General features: G+C 39.7%; 1 protein-coding gene across 3 annotated transcripts in view; it reads right to left on the bottom strand.

The window, feature by feature from the left end:
* The window catches only part of ABCC4 (ATP binding cassette subfamily C member 4 (PEL blood group)), a 149,131-nt gene that overhangs the window by 86,139 nt on the left and 38,512 nt on the right, over window positions 1-24,480 (bottom strand). For all 3 annotated transcript variants that reach the window (XM_082779406.1, XM_082779407.1, XM_082779408.1), the window contains 6 exons: window positions 16,380-16,476; window positions 15,141-15,356; window positions 13,073-13,213; window positions 11,676-11,713; window positions 11,227-11,327; window positions 8,584-8,730 (listed from right to left, as the gene is read on the bottom strand). In XM_082779406.1, the coding sequence (XP_082635532.1) occupies window positions 8,584-8,730; window positions 11,227-11,327; window positions 11,676-11,713; window positions 13,073-13,213; window positions 15,141-15,356; window positions 16,380-16,476 (740 nt within the window). The remainder of the gene's footprint in view (window positions 1-8,583; window positions 8,731-11,226; window positions 11,328-11,675; window positions 11,714-13,072; window positions 13,214-15,140; window positions 15,357-16,379; window positions 16,477-24,480) is intronic.

Genomic DNA, 24,480 nt, shown 5'->3' on the forward strand with positions numbered 1-24,480 from the left:
CCATCTGTTATACCTTATAATTGCCAACAATAACGTTCATATTCCAAATCTTCACCCTCTCATTTTTCCATGTGCCGTCAGATTGTTCTGCACTCTGTAGCTCAACACCAACACATACGGGTGAATAGCTATGCTTGGAAGCAAGCAGGATGTATGCAGAACACAGCGCAAAGAGCTTGGGAGAGATGAAGAACAGCATTCCCAGACACAAAAAGTAGAGAATAAATTTAGGTACACTGTGGGTAAAATTCAAGGGACATCCTGGTGTACAGAAAAAGCATGACCTTATGAGTTTAACTTCAGCCTCCTTTGAGTTTACTAGTGTCCTATATATTGCCCAAGTAGCTCACAATAAAAGTTTACAGTGTATTGTTGACCTCAATAAATGTTTTTTAACCGGAGAATGAGGAAGGAAGAAGGCAAGCTACATGTGCAAGCACATCAGCAGTCACTCACACATCTTCTGCAGCAGTGAGAAGTCCAACAGGAAAATGAAAACACCTCATGAGCGTACAGCACACTTCTGTTGTGAACCAAACAGTCAAGACTGAAGACTTAAATACCTTTCTCCTATATACCACTCAGCTTGCTTTACACACTGGCTCTGTGAGTACATTCTCCTACCTAGTATTTAGCTGGTCAGTGGATAAAACAGCCACAGCCTCTTCATACATTTCACAAATCCCCTCATTCCACAACCTCTGGCCAGGGTCTACCACAACTAAATGTTCTGCTCCAGCAGAAATCAAAAGCTGTGCCAATAAAACATGCAAGTGAGAACCAGCTAGGAAAGTGTTCAACAAGTGCCCAAATTGAAATGAGCATTAACAAAAACCAAACCTCCAAGAACATGCAGTTTCCAGTTTCAAAGCATCTACCTCAAGGCAGGTATTGCCACAAGCAACAATTAAAATGTCCATTACCTAATGCTATTCTACTTATAGGACTATTGTTCTGTAGATAATAAACAAAAAAAGTTTTTGTTTAAAAAAAAAAAAAAAAGAAAGTATTTGATACTATTTTAAAATACTCTGTAAAGCTGTCTTAAGACTGGTAGTAGTCAACATTTACAGCTTGCCGTACCACTGATTCTTGAAAATACAGCATTATTTTGCTTTAAATAACATTAAAAAAAAAATCTAAACTTGTAGGAGGTCCTCTGTATGTATTCAGATGAATACTTAATAAAAAAAACTACTGGTGAAATATCTGCCCAAACCGATTCCTAGAAAAAGAACACCAGGGGAAGACAGGGTGGAAGCAATCAAGCAGTGTTGGCTTGTATTATTCACAAACAGTTCAGTAATTAATTCTGACTACCAAGTTTGTGTTTTTCAAATAGAATAAGCCCGCTAATATAGTGCTCGAGTCAATACCTCCAAATGCAGAGGCACCCCACTCTAGTTTTAGATTTCTATCATTCAGTTCTTACCCTGGATTGCCAGAACAGGCAGATTCACATACAACATCCATTCTTTCCTACACTCAAATTTTAATTTTGGATCGAGAAGTGCCTTTTGTTTCCAAACACTCTCTAAGATCACCACAGGCACAAACTAATCTTCACTTGTTGCATAATCTGCAAGATGCTGGCAATCTGGAAAAAAAAGAGTAATTAATTCACCCAGATGCTGCAGTGCAAATTACCTAGGATCATCTGGGAGAGAGATTTCTGTGCATTATAAAGCAGAAAACCAGAGCTAATGAAATGAGTTTGCACTGTAATAGTCTTTGTTTTCTTTCAATTATCAGCCATTCAGATAAAAAAAATAACAAAATGGTCTGTTTTTTCCGCAAACACCACAGTGGTCTAACTGTATCTGTGTGTCTCTAAGAGATGACAATTAAAGGTTATGGCTTGGGAAAGAGGCCAGGAAAGCCAATGGCCTGATGTGTGGGGCTTTATCCTGAGATGTGGGAGCCCCATCTCTTCAAGACCCTTGGAGAGCAAGGAGATTTGGGCCTCCCTTCCCACACTCTCACAGCCTGGCTGTTTGCTCTCCCTGCACTGCTCTTCCCCAAAATAACTGCTTTGGAAATGCTTCTGCCTTACTCCAAGTTAGAATGAAAGTGGGTTTTTTTGGAGAACTTTTTCCTCATTTTTCAAAAATGCTCATTCCCTACCTAGAACTGGTGTCCATAAACAGCAAGAGGGAAGGCCCTAGCCACATGCAGCCTCCAGTCCCCACAAACAACCATGGCAACATCCAGCAAATTTTAAGCAAATGAAAAATAGCAAAAATATAAATATATTTAAGCTAGTTACTATAAAAACCAAAAAGCCCTTCATGCTTCAGATAATGTCCAAAAGCAGATTTGCAGTAGCATCACGTCAGCGAGGCCTTCTTTTAACCCCTTCACAGCTTTTCACTGATGTTTTGCGGCCTCTCCCTCAGTTTTCAAGTGCCTCCAACCACCATTTCCTTCCTACTTGTCTCAAGTCTCGTCAAAACAGTCTGCTATCTATGCGAGACTGAAACATAACACCATTTTCACTTCACTTGCCATGTTCCCGAATGGTTTCTGTCCAGCCTTCTAAACCCCATACTTTCAATTAGGTTTATCCTCGTCGGCTCCTCTGTGCCTCCTTTTCCTTTGGCTGAGGCGTGGGAGCAGCTTGCTTTGTGGCGGCTTCAGCAAATGAAAAACCCGAAATGAAGTACCTGGGCAGGTCAACTTATGGTCAGAAATGAGTTTCGCAGCAGGCCACCTTCCCCAGCAGGGGATTTGAATGTGAGGAAGATAGAAAATCCCTGTGAAGGCACGTGAAATCTCGTGCCAGGGAAGCAGGAGACTGCGCTCAGGAGCAGTCATCGGCACAGGCTTCCCACTATTTCTGTCTGAAATAACGCACCGTCCCCTCCTACAAAGAAGCTTTCTCTCTAAACCTTTCAATTTTATCTCACATACGAAGTATAAATAGGGTGAGCACTGACTTGGTGAACCGGAAATGTAATAGGCTTGTCTCATCAGTTTACGGCCAAGTTTCATTCAATTATTACTGTAGAGAAAAAGAGGATAGAGTTGAATTGGGTTATGCTAATGGATAATAAATGTAAACATAACTCCGCAGTGCTATTTACTAACTTTGAAGACTACTCCTACAGTAATCAACTTTATAAGGCTCCTGACAGAATCATAATAGCGATAAAATACAGAGAAGCGTAAGGCTATTTAAACTCTTAACAAAAGCCACGATAATACGAGCAGTAAATGAGCAACTCCCACAAAATATCATTTAATAATCACGCCCTGATAAGGTTTAAAGTACACATCGCCATTGTTAGATGAAAAAACATTAAAGATTTTTTTTTGTGTGTGTGTGTGTGAATGCATGTAGCAACCTAACAGGTTTTAATTACCACACCTACTCCAGTGACGAGCTGTTCCACTCAAACACCCAAACATAATATTTACAACCTTGTGCGGTTGTTAAGGATCTCGGTGATTGATGGGACGTATTGTGTTGTCATCTCACCACCAACAAATGCAAGTGATTACCAACAAGGAAGAGAGAGGCTGTTTTTATTTTACAACAAGAGGCCGTCCTGTAGGGACTTTTTTTTTTTTTTTCCTAAATAAACTAGCAAACCTATGCACACGTGAACATGCTTCAGAGCTTGGAAGAGAGAGTGGCAAACAAAGCCTCTGCTACGTTAAGGACAATGTAGTCCTTTTGTATTAGCTTAAGAGAACATGCCAGCTGTCAAGAGAGCTAGGATACTTTTTCACAATCCCTCAGAATTTGCCTTGACCACAAGGAAATATCTGAAAACTGCATCGGAAAGATAGCATAGATCTTGTTTCAGAAAAAAAAGAAAGCAATTGAGTCATTGAGTCAAATAGGAATACAATACCTTTTCTGGCATCGCTACTGAATATTTATATCGGTGATGAATGAGACTACAAACGAAATATTTTAACATGAAGCTTTGCCTTGTTAACTGCATGATATGCCAAAACACCACCTACTATAAATCACAGGGTTTAAGACCAGTATTTCTTGTTTAAACATGCTACTTGTTCAGCAGAATCACTTGTGTGAACAAGCAGACATTAATGTACACTAACTAGAGCAGTTTCACTATCCAACTGATAGAGCTATAATTTAACAACCTCATTATCAGCATTGTAATTTTCAGCCTGCTGAAATACCATATTTGTTGCAAATATTATACAGCTTAAATACTTTAACAACATTGCCCATTTGAAGCTTCTGTCAGATAAAATGCAGATAGGCACTTGTGCATTGACGAACAAGCTTTTAATCCTATAAAGAAACTTTCTCTGTCAAATTATAGGTGTTTCACCACTTGATTTATGAACACCGTAATTAAAATCCTTATGCCTTAAAGAAAAAGAAACTCTTCATTAGAACACCAGTTTTCTTTCACATTTTTATCTTTTAATAGTTGGAGTTTGCTTTTATATCCTGTTATTAGCTATCACTTCAGCATGTCACTTCTGGCTGCCAAGACAGGAGAATATAACCTGGTCAATCCTCAAAGTTTGGGTAAGCACCCAAAGGGATCAATGTTTATTTACAGCTTCCACAAAGCATCTGGGGAAGAAAAAAAAAAGAAAAAAAAAAAGAAAAAAAAAAAAGACAAGAAAAGAAAAGCTGCTAATTTTGCTAATTTAACAGATAGAGGACAACCATCACACAATTCAGTGTTTTCTGTTTCTAGGAAGGCCGGAATGCTGTAATGCCTGCCAAAATATTTCTCCTCCTTCCATGAACTGTCAGAATGAAGAGTTTGGAGAGACAAATTAAAAAAAGAAAAGGGGAAAAAAAAAAAAAAAAAAAAAAAAAAAAGCAAAGCTTTCATATGCATTTCTGTAGTGGTTCTGGTTCAATTTGAATTTTAGACAGATCTCTAGAGGGGGAAGAGATTCCTATTTTATCTGAACAAATTCATGCATATCATTCATTCATTCATTCTTGTAGCACCCATCAGCACAGCAGCAGCAGGTTTCAGTTTCCTAAACTCAATGCAATTCAAAATTACTCTCAATCTCCACTAAAACTACCACTGCCGAAAGTGATGCAGTTATACATTAGCATTCCTTCTCTAAAGAAATCTCTGTCCCCAAATCCCAGAAAAGAACAATTTATTTACAAGCTAAGCAAGTAATCTCGAATCAAATCCTGAAGCTTGACAAAACTAGGATCTTCAACACTATCAATAAGAAACTAATTTTAAAAGAAGGAACTCCCAATTCAACAGTTATTGCTGCTGAAGTCCTGCTCCCTTTTACCTAGCCTTCTATCAAATGTGTTTTAAAATGATGCAAACGTTTTGAAAAAGAAATGCCAGGAATAATGTCTGAAGTCTCCTTGACTGGAGCAAAGCATCAGACTCTTTAGGGTTATCTGACTTTTGGCCACTAATTACAAAGCCAACAAAGTTCCTGAACTCAGCGTTACAAGAGGCCAACAAGCTTGCCATGTAAAAGAGAAAATATTATTCTTGCAGATAATGAGGATAACAGAACAGAATCACACTACACCGTTCAGTGTAGAGGCTGTAAATCCATTCCTCAAAGATCATCTCTAAAAACATAACAGATAAATTTTGTTAGCCTTCTAACAAGCTGTTGTAATGCTAGGCTGGGATAAAACAGATCATGCTGCCCTCTTGTGCTAGACTTGCACAGAAACCAACCCCTTTATTCCTGCAAGTGACACACGAAGTGGAATATATATCAAGCATTCACTATGAAGTAGAAAACATCCACATTTTCCTCCTTACAGACACTCTGACACGCATGCGATTCCCTTAGTGGGATTTGGATAGAAGAGCAAAGGAAGTTTTAAAAGAAAGTCAACTTTACACTCCAAAGGAGAAAGTAAACAATTCTGTTGTCTGATGGGATAAATCCTAAAATACAGCCATGTAGTCTAAAACTTCCCATCAAGCTTTCACTGTAGCTGTTTAAGTGGTGCTGTACAGGTATCTACAGATAAATTTGAATTTCAGTCATAAATTTGTGAATCCTGAATAACAGAATAAGCTTTACTCACTTCAGACGATCAGTTCCATAGGGTCAGGTTAACTGCTCAGGAAAGAAACGTTTATTAACAAGGTTCTTCTAATGCAAACCACTCTTAAAGAAGTCATGCCTAGTTGTTTACAGATCTATGTCAAATTACAGGAAGGTGAAACCTGTGTATGTAAGAATATTGTTGGGTGGCAAGGCAAAAAGGAGAGAGGTCCTCATATTCCTGTACCGTTTGTGCTATATAATATAAATTCCTACAAATACATCTGAATTCTTACACTGAGTAAGATGCTCATTACTATTCCCTTTACGGGCCTCTCTATATATTGCTAATGCAACATATAAAGAGAAATCTTGGACTCGTGCCTAAACTGATTCAAAATGCCTTTTTATTTTTTTATTTAAGAAAGAAGTCATTTCATTTATTCACCACGACTGATTGGATCTACACTGTTGGGAGTTGACAGACATGTCATGATTCACCACGTATTTCCATTTCCTGATGTCGACTCCCTGATGCTGCTCATCAGTCTGCTTCCCCAGTAAGAACTATCTAGAGCTCGGGATGTCTATTAATTTCTTTCCTTCCTCAACTTTGGAAATGGATCACCGTGTATTCAAAACATTGACGGCGGCACTTTTAATTGCAGATTATTTCCGGAGAAATAAAACAGCAAAAGTCAGTTCAGCAAATGCTCCTGCAGTCATTTCAGAGACTTCACACAAATCCTGAGAACACACTGGATGCTTAAATGACAGCTCTGTCACTACGGTATCAGCTTTGCTAATATGCGATATGCTAACTAACAGCTTGGATTGGCTATCACAATCAGAACGCTACAAAAGGGCTTTAGTAATTTCAATTTCTTTTCAGTACGTCTTTCACAGTATGGCATCTTCAAGAAGAAAACATGAAATAAAAGAAAAATGGCTTGCACTTAAACCTTACCCCAATGCAAATAGTATCTGAAGGTCTAAAAGAAGATAGATACACAGTAAAAACAAAAAAAAACAAACACCTAAATCAGCTGGTAAAACAAAGGCATTCAAAAGAGAATTCGGAATTGCTACATGCTGCAGTTCGGAACAAGAGCATCAAGTCTCCCATGTAATCTTTTTTCCTTCCCTTTTTCCCCTTTTCAAAAGATCTATAGATCAGAACAGCTGTACCTTTGCATGCTACCATGACTAAAAGAAAGATGAAGGAAAAGACATCTATGCACACTGAAGTTAATCTTCCATTCTAAAATGCCTCCTGATAAAGAGAAGCACATATCACCAAGTCATGACAGTGTGTGAATACCAGCGATAGGCAGGTTGCAGGAATGCCACTCTTTTACAAAGCGCTGCTAATTTGAGCTTCACAGAATGTTACAAAGCAAGCCATTTCTTATTACTCTGCATTGTCCCCGATGTTTACTCTATAGCCCTGACTTCATTTGTTACAATGAGCCAGGTTTTGGGGCATTCTTACGAGATGATTATGCGTTGCCTCAAAAATACAGTTACTGCACGCTGCGTACAAAGACTTAAGAGGGAAAAGGATAAACCTTGCGTATCTGACAACAAACCCCATTAGTCCCACAATTGCTTGTGATGTATATGCTCTCACTAACTCTCCGCTAACCGGCCTCCTGAGCTTACAGCTTTACTTCTAACCCTTTGCACCTGCCTTCAGTTTACACGACCACAGCCTCACAGTACAAGCAGGCCATACAACACAGCCTTAAACTTGTGCATTTGTACATTTTTGTTTTTTTTTTTAAAGGGGGAAATTATGCATGTTTCACTCATCATATTGTAGACCTGAGCCTTTTCTCCACATTAATATTTTTCCTGAAAATATTACTAATCTCTCTGAAACAATAAAGCCATCCCTACATACCCTTACAGCTATTGAACAGCTTCTGGAAGTATGAGATCAGGCCAAGGTTCATTTTCTTCACAAGAATGAAGGCCAGAAGGCACATCAGATTTCTGTTTCTCATGTAACACCAGCCATCAAATCAGCACCACCGCACTTCCCCAACACTCTTCACCCTGCTCCAGCTTTTTTCTCTTCTTTCTTTTGAAGAACTGGATTACAGTCTTAAATTGCATTTTTTACACCGTTTCTACTATGGAAGGACACCAAGCTACTCAGTTTCTCAACAACTGCCACTTACCACACTTGCTTGAAATTACTATTAAAAGGGCAAATAACTCTTGGGGTCAAGCTTTCAAAGAAAAGCACACGAAAGGCATCCCCACAAAGTACGTGCATGTACATTCAGGATTTCAAAGAGAGACCTGTGTTAACTCGATCAGATCATCACCAACTAGCAATTGGTGCTACTAACAACTAGCAGTTCGATGTACAACACCAAAGCCACAGTTTTGGAAAGAGTAAGATCAACTACCTATAAGCAGTTAACATTCTGACTTTTTAATTTAAAAATACCACGCTTGTTTTTAATTAAAAGAAGCAAAAACCACAAAGGTACAAAAATACTTTAAATTCATAACTGCTCAGAAATAGTATATTTAACATAATCAATGAGGTACATTAAATGTTCAGGGTTTTTTGACTATTAAACTTACCAATAGGATTTCTGTCAAAAAACAAGACAGGAGCTTTCAGAATGGCTTGAAACATTTTGTTGTGCAAAGTCTGACCAGAATTAACGAGAACTTGAAACACCAGAAGACTTCTTATTATGCCAAACAGTATTGTAGCCACCGTTAAACCTGAAATTAAAAAAGAAAAACCAGAGCATTCATACAGATATCCATCCTTCACAAGCACATTCCAAAATAAAACTGAGCTAAAACCTGGTTTTGTTGGCTTCTGCATATAGCAAGAATCCAAAACGTAAGCCTAGGGACTCAGACTGAGCGCAGCACACAGGTTCTTTCTATTTGTCACTAGCTTCAGTTAGTGTCATATCGTCAATTTAAACAATTTATCTTTTTCTGTTTGAAAGAATCAGCACTTTATGGAAATGCAGGAAATGTCTGTTAACCCACAAAATAAATCTGCATTATAACCGTCTGCATAACAGCTCAGCTAAGAAATTCATTTCACAGTGCCATGTATAATTGTGGCTTGCAGAGGTCACTGTGAAGATTCAGCATTTGCCAGCAGGTATTAACCAAGTAATACACACATGGCTATTTAGAGACAACCCCGAGTTATTCTCAATCAGCCCAAACCACTCATGCCATTCTTCCCCTTGTAAACCACATCAAATCATTTAAATGATGTGTATTCCTTTAACACGGCAGGAGATGCATCCCTTATGCCACGTGGAATAGAGCCCTTCTAGGGAATTGGTCTGCAGACTGTTTGTCTTTCTTCTGGGCACTCCTCCACTTACGAGACAGAGGAGCTACGGGGCAAAAGATGGAAGGGAAGAACAATGAGATCGCTGCTGCTCTGTTTGCTGTGTGTAACCCGCAACGTGCCTGCCCAAGTTCCCAGCCGACGAAGGGCAGAGCCCAAAGGTGAAGAGCGAAGGTGTAAACCTTGCATTTGGCAGGGCTGCAAGGCCTTCCAGGCTCTAGGTGATCTGCTCCAGAAACTGAGCACAGCCACCGCAAGCCCAGATGCTCAGGCCTCGAGGACACCCTGAAATTAGGCTTTAACTATCACCATAACACACTGCCTGTCCTAAGGACAAGGCAAAACTGGATGCAATTCCGGAACAGCTGTAGCAATAAAGAGCTAGGTTTTAAATGCTACAATGTGGTTAGGTCAATGGGCTGTAGGTGCTGCTTACAGATGTATCCTGCCAGAATGCAAGAAAAAGCGTAACTACTCGGCTTGTTGCACACCATTTACTGCCTATACTAAATCTGTATCTCATAGAAACAACAATGATGAGGAAGGAGCTACCACAGTGATTTTTTTTTAACACTGAGAATTAGAAATAAAATTGTTAAATTACTTTATACAGTTTCAGAAGTTATAGAAAAAAATAAATTATGTGCTCTATATGACATTTACTACCTTCTTATAATTTTTTTTCAATTTCACTTACGTTCTATGTAAGTAACAATGTCTTCTCTTCAACCATTGCAAATATTTCATTGAACCATCTGCACATTTCAGTATCAAAGTTAATTTTTGCTTTTCTGTTATCTAGAATAAAATTTGCCTTAAAGGGTAAAATTTTCTGCTAGGTGACGTAGGTTATACGGTCAGAGAAAGCCAAGTTTGACATCCTTCATCATACTGTGCAGTCCAGTGAATGGCTCATGAAATAAGGCATTACACTGAAAATATAGGGCAAGTTATCTGGCTCCCACATAGTTGTTTCCCAGGCCAAGCACACCATATCAGTTAAGTACACACAGTTAAGTACTTCAATCCCATAGCTTCTTATAAAAAACAAACACAGAACTCACCACCTATCGTCTCACCCAATGTATTCAGAGGTTTCTGAATACATTCAGCGCATATGCTCCTGGTATCCCACCTGTTTTCTTAGACCTACCATCCATATCTCAATCTAGAAATTACTGTCCCCAGCAAAACTGTAATTCGCTAAAAGTGCTTAACAGCAGAGCTTGAGAGTGTGTTTCTACACATTATTTTTGTACGTCAATTTTCACTGCATTTCAGAGTAGCATTTTAATATGGTTCAGCGTTTGAAGACAAAGATCAATGCCCTTTTCCGGATATTCAGAAACAGATGGCTACCTATTAGATATATTATAATATTATATATTGAAATGATTTTTCAACACCTTGCTTTGCATACCCATCTAGGAGGCTTTTCGAAAACTGGTTCTTTTGCTATGGCACTTCAGAAGCAATGTTGCCATGCCAAGTTTTAGAACAGCAAAGAATGAGGATCAATTTCTAATCCCTCTTGCCCATCCATATAAAGGCTGAAGATTTAGCTGAGTGACCTGTTAGTACAGACAACAACCACAACCTTCTGACCACTGACATTTTGAATACTCTGTTTCAAACTTACTTTCTAGAACCCAGGCAAAGCAAATTAAGAGCCTGCATTCAACCGATTTCTTTTGTTGCTTTTATTTATTTATTTATTCCCATAAATTTAGTCAGGAAGCAAGACTCAGGCTCCTCATCTGTTAGGACACTCATTACTCAGTTCCTGCTAGAAATCACACTTCCCCATATTGCTATTGCTTTGCACCTCTCAAAAACGCTTATTGCAGTAGAATAAATAATAGATCTTTAGAACATAGACACACACATGCATGTGTCATTACCTGCGTAAATTCCCAAATAAAATGTAAGGTCTAGATGCTCAGTCTCATTTGCTCCATTATTTCCATTTGTTGTGACATTCAGCTTTTCTTGATGATTTGCCCTGTGGAAATACAGAAGATAGTGATCATCAAATCACATTCCGCAAATATTCATGAGTATGTTTAACTGTTTCTAGGTTCAACTGTGTTGAAATCTTCAGTTCAGAAGATCCCATGTACTGCTGCTGTCATGCATCACGCCATGAGAAGCTATCACAGCTTCAGCATAAAGTTTTACTTTTTTTTCCACTCACAAAATGAGTAGAGATTAGAAAACATCAAGCATATTCTCAAGTTTCCCAGCACAGTTTTTTCCCCTACCTACACAACAGTGATTTCTACTTGACAAACAACTCTTTTCCTTGACTCAAAAGACAGAAATGACTGATGAGTTATTATCGTTAACTTACCAGTAAGAAAGCCACCAGTCCTGGAGCACATATGCCACCTTGAATAAAAGAAGCAAATACAAGAATCATTTTACAAAATGAAAAAAACATTAGAAAATTAAATTTCCTTCCTATTCTTTTATGTTCTCTGGGAAAACATCACATATTCAGAAAAGTATGCCATCCAGTCTTTCAAGACCAGCAGCAATTTGCAAAGCACATTAGAAGGTGCATTAGAATCCTCTACAAAGAAAGAAGTTACCTTAAATTACCTTACATGATAGCAAACTAAAGGAAAGCAATACACTTAAGCAAGCAAAATATAGTAGCTCTTCCTAATGTATGTTAATTGCACATTAAAGAACTCATTTTTTCAGTTCCTAAATTTGCTGCTACAGATATTCCAAAATGCTTTTTGATTAACAAACTTTCTGATGTTACCAGTCCAGAAATTTGTGTTTACAGGAGATAATTACCAGAAACAGGATCGAAGGAAGATGAGAGAGGAGAGGGAGGGAAAAACTTCTACTGCCACCTTCCTTCTGTGCCGAGAGGTGACTATAAACTTATAACAGGACTATTTATCTCAAAATACACCTCTGTTCACACTAATTTAAGTTCTGGGCACTCTATTGCACAGATCTGATCTTGCTCAGCTACCTTTCAAACAGACTCAATTCAAGGAGAAGCAAAAAGAACATAGCATGTCTAAATATACTATTTTTTACTGCCAAGACCAATCATTTCCATGAAATGAATTTGAGCTTTCTCTGCAGGAAACAGAGAGAAAGGCAACAGGCTGTCCTCACACAGCTTCCTCAACTCACTACTTCCTGCAGTAAGTTTCAAAATTATTTTCCTTGTCTAAAAGTTCTTTCACATACTTGCTACACTCTGCATCACGCACAATATTTCACTTTCTTCTTCTTCTAAACAGTGACCCTCCTTCTAGCCTTTCTTTTAACCTGCACTTATCAGCAGAAGAGCTTTTATTTTATTAATTCTATAATACCCCATCCTTCCATAACCAGTCAATTTCTTTGTATTTCCAGTTGAGGAAGGTATTGTTTCTCCAGATTTGTTAAATAATATTTTGTATACCTCATGATTTTTTTCTGTATTTTTAAAAAATCAGACTGGCTTATAATTTTTGTGCTGCACTGCCGGAAGATTTATTATTTTATTGAATAACTACGACTGTTGAAATAAGGATCAGTGCAAGACATCTCAATGCTGTACAAAAACTCCATGCTGATACCTAAAAATTGACCAAGTATACTACAAAATTAATAGATAAAAGAACATCACGTCCCCCCACATTTTGAGTTGAAACATCACAATAACAAGCATATATTACATTAAGTAGGAAGGCAAAACCAAAATACAATCATTATTATCTGTGGTTCTCAGCAACTTACCTGTGCCAAAATATTAAATAGTATAAGTATAAAAATCACAAAGTAGTTTGCTCCCGCAGTGAAATATTTTCTGTAAACTTTAAAGTTTATTTTTCCCTCAGAGCGACTCTCCTCTGGCACTGCAGCCAATGCATTTTCAGCCTGAAAAAAAAACAAAAAAAAGAATAAAAACCATTAACCTGGCAGTTATAGATTCAGACTAAGCTACTTGAAAGACATGGTTCAGAATTAGTAAACAATTAAATAATAAGATAAAGTGATTACACATAAAAAAAACAATCCCAACTACAGCTTTGGCAAAAAAATAAAATAAAATAAAATTAGTCTCATTGCAGTAACACTGAAAAATCTACTCTGCTAAATGACACTGGGAGGATTTTATTTTGCATTGCATCGTGGCATGTAACATGAATTCATTTGCAGTCAGAAATATTTGCTCTAACTGCCAACACTGCTAACTACTAAACCAGATTTTTTCTTTTCTTACACCCCACCGTCAGTCATCACAACTCTGAAAGCTAAGGCCTTGACTTGGGAAAAGATCTGTTTTCAGAGTCCAAGTGTGTATAACCTTTCCTTTTCAGAAAGGTATTTAAAGTAAATAATCTTCTGCAAGTGTGCACCAAAAATCAGTCAACACCTGCCAAAGGTAACAAATTACACATAAAGTTCTAATCACCTCCTTGCAAGTACCAACAAAGCACCTGTTAATAGGGAAAAACAATAAAATGACAAATAAGAAATCATATTAAGCTAACAATGGACAGGGAACAACGAAAGACAGAAAATAAAACAGGAATAAATTAGGTAGAAGAACATATTGTTCAAATGAACAAAATCGAGTTTTATTTATTTATTTTTTAGAGCATATGTGATAGAAAAAGAGGTGCCAGTTCAGTGCACATACAGCATTTGATACTGTTGTCAGAGGATATAGGTATGGAATCAACAGATCCAACTCAGATGTGAAGAGAAGTCCCGATTATGTGCCCGTAAGAGAAGAGAAGCCTACCTTTCATTTTTTTGTTTGTTTTTTTCCACCCATCCAACAACTCTACTGCTGATAAGAAGTTTGTCACATGTTTGTGGATTTAATGGCAGAGTTGCCACTGAGACATTAGTATTAGATAAGCAGGTAAGTTTACTGCTTTTTGGTATAAAAACATTCTTCCAAAAAGGCTAAAGAAACAAAAGTTAGCAGCCTTTTTTTTTCTTTTCTTTCTGGGAGGGTGTCTCTCATCTTTATTATAGAAAAATAAATAAAATATACTCATAGCATAAAGATGAAAAGCGTCAAGGACACGCAGATTATCTGTTCCGTGGATGTAGTGCCAGCACAAGTTTAGCATGGTTATAGGGCTCCTGCACTGTTTTGTATGAATGCAGACACCCCATCACAAGGCCACCTCTGGTACAAAACCATTATGGTTGTTTTTGCACGGTGCAGACCAAGAGATAACAAGGCACCTGGAAGTCAAGCTGGCACCATAAAAACACTCTGTTTTCGATACCAGCAGAGCCAGGGAGAGCCGAGCAGTGGCATCCCAAGATTCCCCCCTCAGGGCCTGCTCATGATCATGTGGGGTATGTTAATGCCAGCCATGCAAATGTCGACTTTGTGTGAAGCCGCTGCTTCTGCACGCATTTGCCAGAGCTCAGGATTTTAGGGAAAGTATTAATTTGACCTCAGCACTGTACGAACACACAGAATCCACTCAATAACGCGGTATTGTCCCTTCAAAGTACCACTGTCAGAGGACAGGACATGGGAAGCACAGAAAAATTCTTCTGGATACCGATAGGAATGGTTCCCAGAGCCAGCAGAGTTGATGCTGAACCTAAACAAAGCGTGCTGGGTGTGAACACAGCCGCACAGAGCTGTGGGATGCCTGCCCTCTGCAGCCCAGGTGGTAGGACTGCCAGCTAAGCACAGCGCTGGGCAGACTCTGCACAATGAGCTCTCACCTGCTAATGGCATCCAACTGACATTCCAGTGCAGCAGGAAAAGCCTTTATCACAGCCTAAGTCAGAAAAACACAGCCAAACAAGAACTGCAATGAGCACTCACAGGGGGTGGCTCCACTGCTCCGTCTTTCATCGAGTGGACAGAAGAATCCTGGGACCAGACAGAGGACTCGGAGAAGGTGCGGCTGCGGGAGGCCTTCAGGTTGGGGGTTCCTGGGACTGACGGCTGCTCTGCCTCCTCGTCTTTTTTCAAAAGGGAAGCGAAGTCGATGCCAGACCTCAGGAACTCTGAATAGGTACCTTTCCCCACCATTTTACCCTACAATTAATACAAGTTTTGATTATCTTCATTATACACTTGCTGTAACAGACAATTTTTGTGTACCTGTCCGGGCTGCTTCAGGAGCTCTGCAGATGCACATCCCTCCACAGAAACTGAAATGAAGCCTCTAACATCAGCTCCTCATTCAGAAGAGCAAAACCAAGCTCTTCACTCTCTTCCAGTCCCTTCCTGGCAGCTAACCAAGGACACAAACGGGATGACAGAAGTCCCAGTTACAGCCAGGTGAGAATTACCTCTTTGGAGAAGCTGTGGAAAGCAGCCATGCAGCCTTAGGACATGCTGTTGAACTACGTACATGACCATCGGTCTTTAAATTACTCCAGGCTGTTTTCACAGTCTGTGTGGCTTCTTACAGCTCTGTCACAAACTCACTTCTAGAAAACTAATGCAACTTTTAGAGACACCTGAATGGGAGGAAAAAGGCAGGTACTTTTTCACAACTTTGTGATGCATCAAAAGGAATTTGAAGTTGGCGTTGGGTTGTCACCACCCAACATTAAAAAACCTCTGAAGCTCTTGCATTTCCTCTCTACCCTTGAACATCTGGAGAACTAAGTTTGGAAGAAACCAGTTTCACTAACGGACTCCTTGTTCTCAAAGCTGTGTGACCATTTCTCAAGCCTTAGCTTAAAAAAAGCTAAGGCTGCAGGACCAACAGGGCTCTTTATTCACACAACCGTAAAAAAAAAATCAAGAAGAAAAACAAAGCGTTAATTTTGTCTCAAAAGAAATAATTCTCTCACAACATAATACAGATATCAAGACAAAATTAATATGTAAAAGTGCATATATATGATAAAACTCAGGAGCAGATTTTTCAAGGAAAGCATACTAAAAAGAATTCAATTCTAAATCTTTAAAAATATACACAGTCATCAGTAAACAGGAAATTCACAAACAAAAAATAAAAAAGTTTAACTGCTTTTTTCCATTCTTAGATTATTAAAGATAATTAGAAAGCGTGTGAGATGTAAAAGTGTAGACACTGATATCACTTACATCTTTTAAGATTAGAATCTGAGTTGCAGCACGGAGATATTGCAGCTGGTGAGTCACCAAAACAGATATCTTCTGATGTAAGGCCTGACAAATACATCTGCAAAGAGATGCAAAAATATTTAAATAAAAAGGCAAAAAACATTTTGATGGTTCCTAGGAACTTCTATTCAATTATACAGTGTTAAACTTAAAATATAAAATAATACCCATGCATCTTGGATGTCTCAAAATTATGCTCAACAAACATGCTGCTTCTTTAACTTTTGACATTTTAATGGTAGGACATAGGAAATTCATGTTTCTGTTTTGGGGTGAAAGAAAAGGAAATATCTTAAGGACGTTTCGTTAAAATTGTATTCGCCATCCTCCTACCAAACGTACATACCAGAAGTTGATCAGAAAGAGGTTTTTTAACAAGAATGAAACTCACAGAAAGAGAAAGGAGGGCAACATCCTGCGGACAAGTAAGGAAAAACACCGCCAATAAAAGTCACTTCAGTGAGATGAGCTTTCAGAGCAGCTGTTGGAGCAAGTTACTGAGAGGGCTGGAGAAGCAGACAGGACTACTGCTCTGAGCTGCAGTCAGGTACATATTGATGGGGAGGAGTGAGATCCTTCAAACGCCTCTGACCTTTTCCCATGAAAGCAGAGCTTACCCTCCACTGCCTTACCTATCCGCCACCCCTCACTGCACCCTCTGGGCTTCCCCTGAAGTCTGGGATTTAGGGAGAGAAGTGAAGGGACTGGGAACAACAGAACCAGTCAGTACGTGCAGTTTGGCCCCCTCTAAAACACCAGATATCTTTCCTGCTAAAACTAGTGTCTTTCAGGAGGTCCTTGCAAGGCCACCAGACACAAAAAATAAAAATAAATCCTAGCAGTGGAACAGAGGTTTGGATGTGCAGAACCCTGCAAGCCTGCTGCTCTTTGTATGCAACAGGGAAGGGGGGGCAGCACTGACACAAGTGAATACCCAACACTTCCCAACCTTTTGAGAGGGTTCCTGCTTCTCAGCCACTCGCTTCCTTAGGAAAACAAACATGCACAACTCATACTGCCAAGAACTGAGGGGGTCAGTGAAGGCGCAGGCATTAGCACTTTCCATTTGGACCAGGTGTGTATTTTTGAAGATCATCTCCCAGGTGTCTCAGCTCGACCTGCTGTGGCTCATACTGGTGAATGGCACTGGGGCACATGAGCTGGAATTCTCCTAGATGAAAGCAAGCTGGAAAATGTTGCAGGAGTACACCTCGTATTCAACCACCAAGAGGAAAGCAGCTCACAGGGGCAGATGATGGCTTGTTCAAAGCAGAACCTTCTGACCTACATGTGGGCCTTGGCACCATGTTTTCCTCCACAGATCCACTCCTACTGTAATAATTTTTTGCTATCATGACACAGGGGGGTGACGCTCAGCACAAAAGAAAAGAAAGGGAAAAAAAAAGCAACAAACCAAACCAAACCAAAAAAAAAACATATAACAATTCTATCTCCTCACTCCCCCCCCAAAAAAAAACACACACACAACCAAAACCACAGCAATCCAATAGGAAAAATTCAATAAAGAAATGCAAATAAGCAGTACTGGGAGTAAGGCAGAAAAAGAACAGCAGCTGACTAGCAATGAGACCATATTGCACCCTGTCTCTCTTAGGCTAACTCCCTACATACAGCTCTTTACATCTACTTATCACTCTGCCAATGACTGTTTATAACCATGTATTGTAACATGGTTAATGCTAGTATTAATCCGGATAATTACACGCAGAAGATGTATTGCACAGTCCCAAATAGACTGTGCAGTAAGTTAAAACCAACACTCTCGCAGAGCGAGTTATCTGCCTCCTGTGCAGCATTCAAGAAGTAGCCATAAACCAGCGATGCCATTCTTAAATGATCAAGGTGCAACAATTGATCAAGACCAGGTATTTGCAGCAGCAGAGCTATTGGAGCAGCTGCAGCTATTTATACACCAAACTCTTTGTGGGAGTATTATTTTGGGTGTGGAGACTGCCTACCCTTTGAGCAGGCCCTGAAAGGAGCCACCTGGGAACTGGAGCACCAAATTAAGGCATGCAACACAATCAGCCTTCAGCACAACCTTTCCAGAGGACCAGGCAAACTGCAGGATATTTCATCACCTAGTAGGAAAGCTGAATATATCAGATATCCACTGTCAAGAGGTCTGGCTTTCCCTTACTATCTACAGGATAGGTAGAAAGTATCTACAGCCCATATCCTACTTTGATCACTGACTTTCTGTGTGCCAGGTATGTGTCTAACAGCTTACCGGGACAAACTGGACCTCTACAAAATCTCAGGGCTGAAAACCTTTAAACCTCGATCCTGCGTCATGGTGAGCCCATCGTACTTCAAGTTAGCATTTGAAAAACAGAAAAAGGAAAAGAAAAAAGTGGATTATCTCAGCGTCAGAGCAAAGCAATTAGCACTGTCAGCGCCCTCGGCACAGCATCCAGCACGAACTTGATCGCAGGAGAGAAGGCAGAAATGACCTCTGTGGAAAAATAAATTTCCGCAGGTAGATCAGATCACTCAAATGAGAATTGAAAAAAAACACACACACACACACAACAACAACACCTCTCGATTTGATGTCTATCTGGGTAGAAAGAAACTAGCTGAAGAGTTTGTTGATAACAGATGAGTAGAAAAATTGTTGTCACAATTCACTGGCATGAGCACCGGGAGGAAAAATCACCACAAAGAGCACAGACCTCCATCTATTACTCACTTAAACAACCCACTGCTCAGACAGCTCACTAGAAAATTTTGCCACTTAAAATACAGTATCATCAGGAAGCACTGAAGCTGCAAAACTAGTAAAATAGTAAGTATATACATAATGTCTGTTTCAACACATCAGGCTGTTTTGGAGCTTTATGTTCTAAATTTTTAAATATCTAAGACCTGTCTTTGACAACAACCTCTTTTGCAATGTACGGTGAGCATTAATTTTATAGGGTGCCACGGCTGCCACAGAAGACTGAAGTCAGGGTTCAAAGAGAAGTGGAGTATAGCCAAATGGGATAAAAGGCCCAGCACAAGGCTCACAGCTCCCTGAATTTGTATTTGTGAAAACTTGGTATCATCACAGGAACGAAACACAAAAAATCCAAAATCTTCCATAAGTGGTTGTGTTTTGAACTGGCACACTAGGGCTCAGTCTCATTCTCATTACTTTTAGAAATACTGCTGTGTATAGAAGAAAAAACAACCATCATCAAAGACAACCAATTCTAGGTTAATCAGTCTCATTTATGCCCCCAAACGCCTCTATCGTTTTACCTGCTGCTTAAAAACCCACCAAGTTCCCCTTCATTGTGCTGCTCCTCCACTACTCTCCCGAGGGCCATCATCTTTTAATTACACTGGGAGCACCTTCAGTGGATTACAGCAGAAGGAATTACCACGCAAAATGCCATCACGTCGTCAGATCATTAAATACACACACACACACACAGACATATGTGCACAGGCAGCCAGGAGAGGTGCAGACAGTGAAGCCTCAGAGGTTCCTCAGCCTTTCCACTACAAGGAACTACAAAAGTTTTTTTTTTTTTCCTTTGACATCTCAACCTCCTTGATGGGCTACACTGGAGCCTGAAGCTGGTCTACTTTTTTTTGGAAGTGCACAGAATCGAACACATTATTCCAGTTGAGACCTGACAGGGACAAAGCACAACAGGAAGATTATTTTACCTGTTCTGCCAGATAGGTTACCGGTCCTAAATCCCAGGGCACAGTTTCCTTGACAAGAGCACGACTTGCTGACTCATCCTGGATTTGTGACCTTCCGTAATGTGCATCTCCTCTTCCACAAGACTGCTACAGTTGATCCCTGCCTATTGTGTGTTCACAGAGCCATCCTTTGCACTTATCCCTTCTGTGGACATCTATTAACTCACACCCTTTAATCAACACTTCCCAAATCCCTGTCTGTCTCCAGAACTCCTTGAAGCATTGCCCTGTTTTCCAACACCTGAAAAATGTAGCACCAGCGACCACCACCTTCATTCGAAGCACTGAGGACAGACTCCGGACAGGTAACTCTAAAAATCGCACTCTTCCAGTTTGACATAAACAAACAATGTTTTAAGTTACCAGGGGATTATGACCCATTTAAAAACCCACTGCACTTTGACAGAAAACAATTATAATTTAGAAAACGGTAGCTTGAGTTGTGATAATGCAGGGCACGTGGCAGAAGACACTTGCTCAGGAAGGTGCCTACAAGAGCACAATTGCTCCTCTAGGTAGAGGCAGCATCTTGGCACCTTCACGTGTGTGAATCCTCACTTGTTCTTCCTTCTGTATCAGGTTTGCCTTTCTTCGAGACAAGTTGTTCCTTAATCATTTTTAAGTTTTTATCTCTAAGAACCAGCTTTCTTTCACCTCTGCAAAGTGTTTCTTCTTTAATGATTACACTTTCTTCCTTCCTATTCTTCTCGCCTCTCCTTTTGGGAAGTTCACATGCAAGTTTTAACTTTATTCTAGTTAATACTTACATTGGTTTCAATGGAAATCACCCCTGAAATGAAATGAAAGCACATGCGGAAGTGCTCACAGGCGTAAAGCCTTTGTTATATTAATTTGTTTACTTCGTTTGCTTTCCTCTCATTTCCCTTCAAATTTAAAAAGTTTAGGAAAAACAATCCACCAACAGTTTTTGTACATTTTGAAATTTACAGAACTTCGGAACAACAACAACAACAAAAAAGTGATGCATCTGCCAAAGACACAAAGCCCACATCTCCTTGTACTACGCTGTTTCTGTTCCTATGCTTATCTTGCTAAACATTTATTTCCATCTGATGACAAGCCCCAGCCTCCAGTGGGCTGAGGCGTAAGGACAACTGTACTGACACGAAATAATGGTCCCTAAGACCCATGCTCCTGCCCCAGACACCAGGCAGCAGTGAATGGCCGGCTGAAATCTATACGCACCCGTACAATGCTGCTTTCTTTCGTGCACGCTGCCTGCTTCCAGAGGCCATACGTTAGGGATTTTCTGCGACAGAGATCTTTGTGTTTAAGTAGCTCTTCATGAACTTTTCCTGCATGGATTTGTACAGCACCCTCTTGAGACCGCTTCTGTTTTGGTATTCACAACGCTCTTCTGCATCTACGCCCACAGACCACTAAAGCACACAACTGCACTGGGATTCTCCGAGTGGTTTGGGTTTTTAATTTATTTTATTTTGGCTTCTACATTGTGTGACTAAAAACCAACCAAAACACATTTATAGGAGAAAAAAAAAAGTCAAGCTTTATGGTTTTTGGAAAACACAATGTACAGTGGTCACAGTTATGCTTTCCTCTTTACAAAGAAAACAAGCAACATCACTGTGACATATTCTTATCTTTTAAGCATATAATCTGCAATAAACGTAATGAAGTCCAAGGAATTCCTATTTTATCACCTCCATGTAAAGGTATAACTAATACATTTTTAAGAACAACACCTGTAACACAAAAAAAAGAGCTGCATTCACGTTTGCCCAGTACTACCCAAGGGTTGTAATAGCTGCTGTGATATTGGAGGCACAACGAGCATGGACCAGGTGTAAATCAAAGTGGGAATTCTTACAGATATCCTCAAGAAATCTGCAATTTCAAGAGATTCTACGTAAAAGGGAGCTGAGGAAAATCCTCAAATTTACACAACAGCTCCCTTGCATATTTGGTCTCAATGGAAGGAGCACATGCCTTTAAACACATCACTAAGTACCTGCCAGGGCTGTTGTTCCTCCGACACAACGATTCTGCCTATAATCCCTCTACAGCAAGGACTTTCTAGCTTCTGCCCGCTAGTTTTACAGAACTGATGCGTTTCACTTGCTTTGGAGATCTAACACCACCATGGTAGCTCTTTTTCCTCAAAGCTCCAACGTTAGACAAAATTTAAAGTGTAGCCCACTTCAAGGGAGATGAGACTAGAAACATTTGCACACTCCTAAGCGTTCCAAAAATTAAATTGCTTTAAAGAGACTAAGTACATATTCAGATCTGTACATGTAATTAAAAAAAAAAATCCTTCTATTCATTTTCCCTACTTCATTTTCCTCCTCCCCTCAAGCACTTCTGGGTCTGAGGTAAGAATGCACTAAGGAATTCAGGACATCTTATCCATGCACTTTACATGATGGAATTTCCTGCTCTCCTTTGCCATCAGATCACTTCTTCCTTACCTTTTTTTTTGCAATTACAAAGGACACCTGTGCTACAAATCATGCCTGCTCCCTTCCCTCTCTTGCAGAGGAACTCTCAGTTATCTCAGATGGCAAAGGAGAGACTTTATCTTTGCAAACACCTGGCCAAGTTGCCACGTGACTCTTGAGTCAGCCTCAACATGTGGTTATTTAGTGATCCACTGCTCAGTTACGTGTCACAAGCCCTTTGAGTTCCTACTGGAGGCTATCACCCCCTGGTACCAACATGCTCCACCTGAATAAATGCTAAAGTTCAATTACTTCATCATTATTCCTGTAATAGACAAAATTACTGCCTTGTTCTAAATGCAAAATTGAGGGAGAAAAGACATATGACCCTACACTCAAAACAGCTTGACCACACATTCAAAACAATTTCTGCAAAACTCCTTTGGATAGTAGGAATGATACACCTGTGCATACTATTCCCAAACGTGACCACAGTTTTAGGTCTGATTTACCAAGATTCCCAAACTGTCCTGCAGCTGTCTAGTCCCACACGTGCTGAGGAGAAACTGAAAGAAATCAGGTTGACCATCCACTGGGACTGGGCGCACAGCTCCTGTCACTAGGAAAGATATGAGGGAAGAACAATACCTGGAGAAGAGTATCTGTCTCAATACACTGGTCTCACCCTTAAAAACACCTTTTTAAAGTCAGCAGGACATAATTTCTGTCCCAAAGCGATCTGAAACCATGCAATCTATAGAAATATGTTTACAAAGATGCACAGGGAAAGCAGGAAATTTCTTGGGGTCCAAGCATGACTGATTGACTTTCTTAGAGCACCACAGGCTATTCCGGATTCTGTCATACAAGGAAATGTGCCACAGTATCTGTAATGTGTGTCTCTCATTTGAAACCTGGTGGAAAAGCTAAAGGTCTCAAAATGCCACATTTCCTAAAAGCTAGTGAAAATATACTATATGCATGTGTCTATATACATATTTATGTATGTGTGTGTATATACACACTGATAAACCAAAACGCAGAACTATACTGGTACCCTTCACTGTGAGAAGGCTGATCCACATCTAGTGTTGCCTTTCAGAGAACTCACAGGAAAAGAGGACACAAATAACAGAAAAATAGGGAATCTCCAGTTTATACTTTATTACGCCTCAAGGAATCTGAGCAGGAGAGAGAAATTCATTGGGAAACGAGCTTCATCTGTTCTGCCATCCACAGAACAACTTGTCTCCATTATGGATAAATTTGTAAGAGACCCAGTCCCTCATTAATAATACCATGGACTATTTTCCCATCGGAGCTGTGTTACTCTCATTCTTCCTCATTTGAAAAGAATTTGTCTTTTTAAAACTGTTTACTGCAGTAGCTGAACAGAGCAGAGAGAAGCAGCAAACGTAACGAAGCAGCTCTCCACAGACCATAGCTTCAGGGAAGTGCTAGGAACATACCTATCTCTAAATGTAAGCAAATAGGCCAAGCACTTCTAAAAAAAAAAAAAAAAATTAAGCATTAATATAAAATTACAAAGAAAAGAAAAGAAAAAAAAAAAAGAGCAAGTGAACTGAACAATATCCATTTAAGATTCTCATTAAATAACCCCCTATTTCTTCCATCTTGCCCATTGTTTTACGCCTTGCGGTTTGGATTCCTGGGGGCAGTTTGTATGAAGTGGTCTCAGACATTCCTCAGCGTGATGTTCTAAGAAATCGTTCTTGCCCAAGCGCTCTCTTCTGCAGATTTCTAGCACTGTTGAGGAAGCACTAAGGAACAAGCCCAGCCTTGTTATTCAAGGCAAGCTACCGAACCTAAGATTCTCCCCACTAACCCTGCACCTTTTACAGCTGCCATGAAGACAACCTCCTTTAACATCTCAATCAGGAGAGGCAGTTCAGTTTTCCTTG

This window comes from Aythya marila (assembly GCF_965140915.1).
Source record: "Aythya marila genome assembly, chromosome: 1".
Lineage (NCBI taxonomy): Eukaryota > Metazoa > Chordata > Aves > Anseriformes > Anatidae > Aythya > Aythya marila.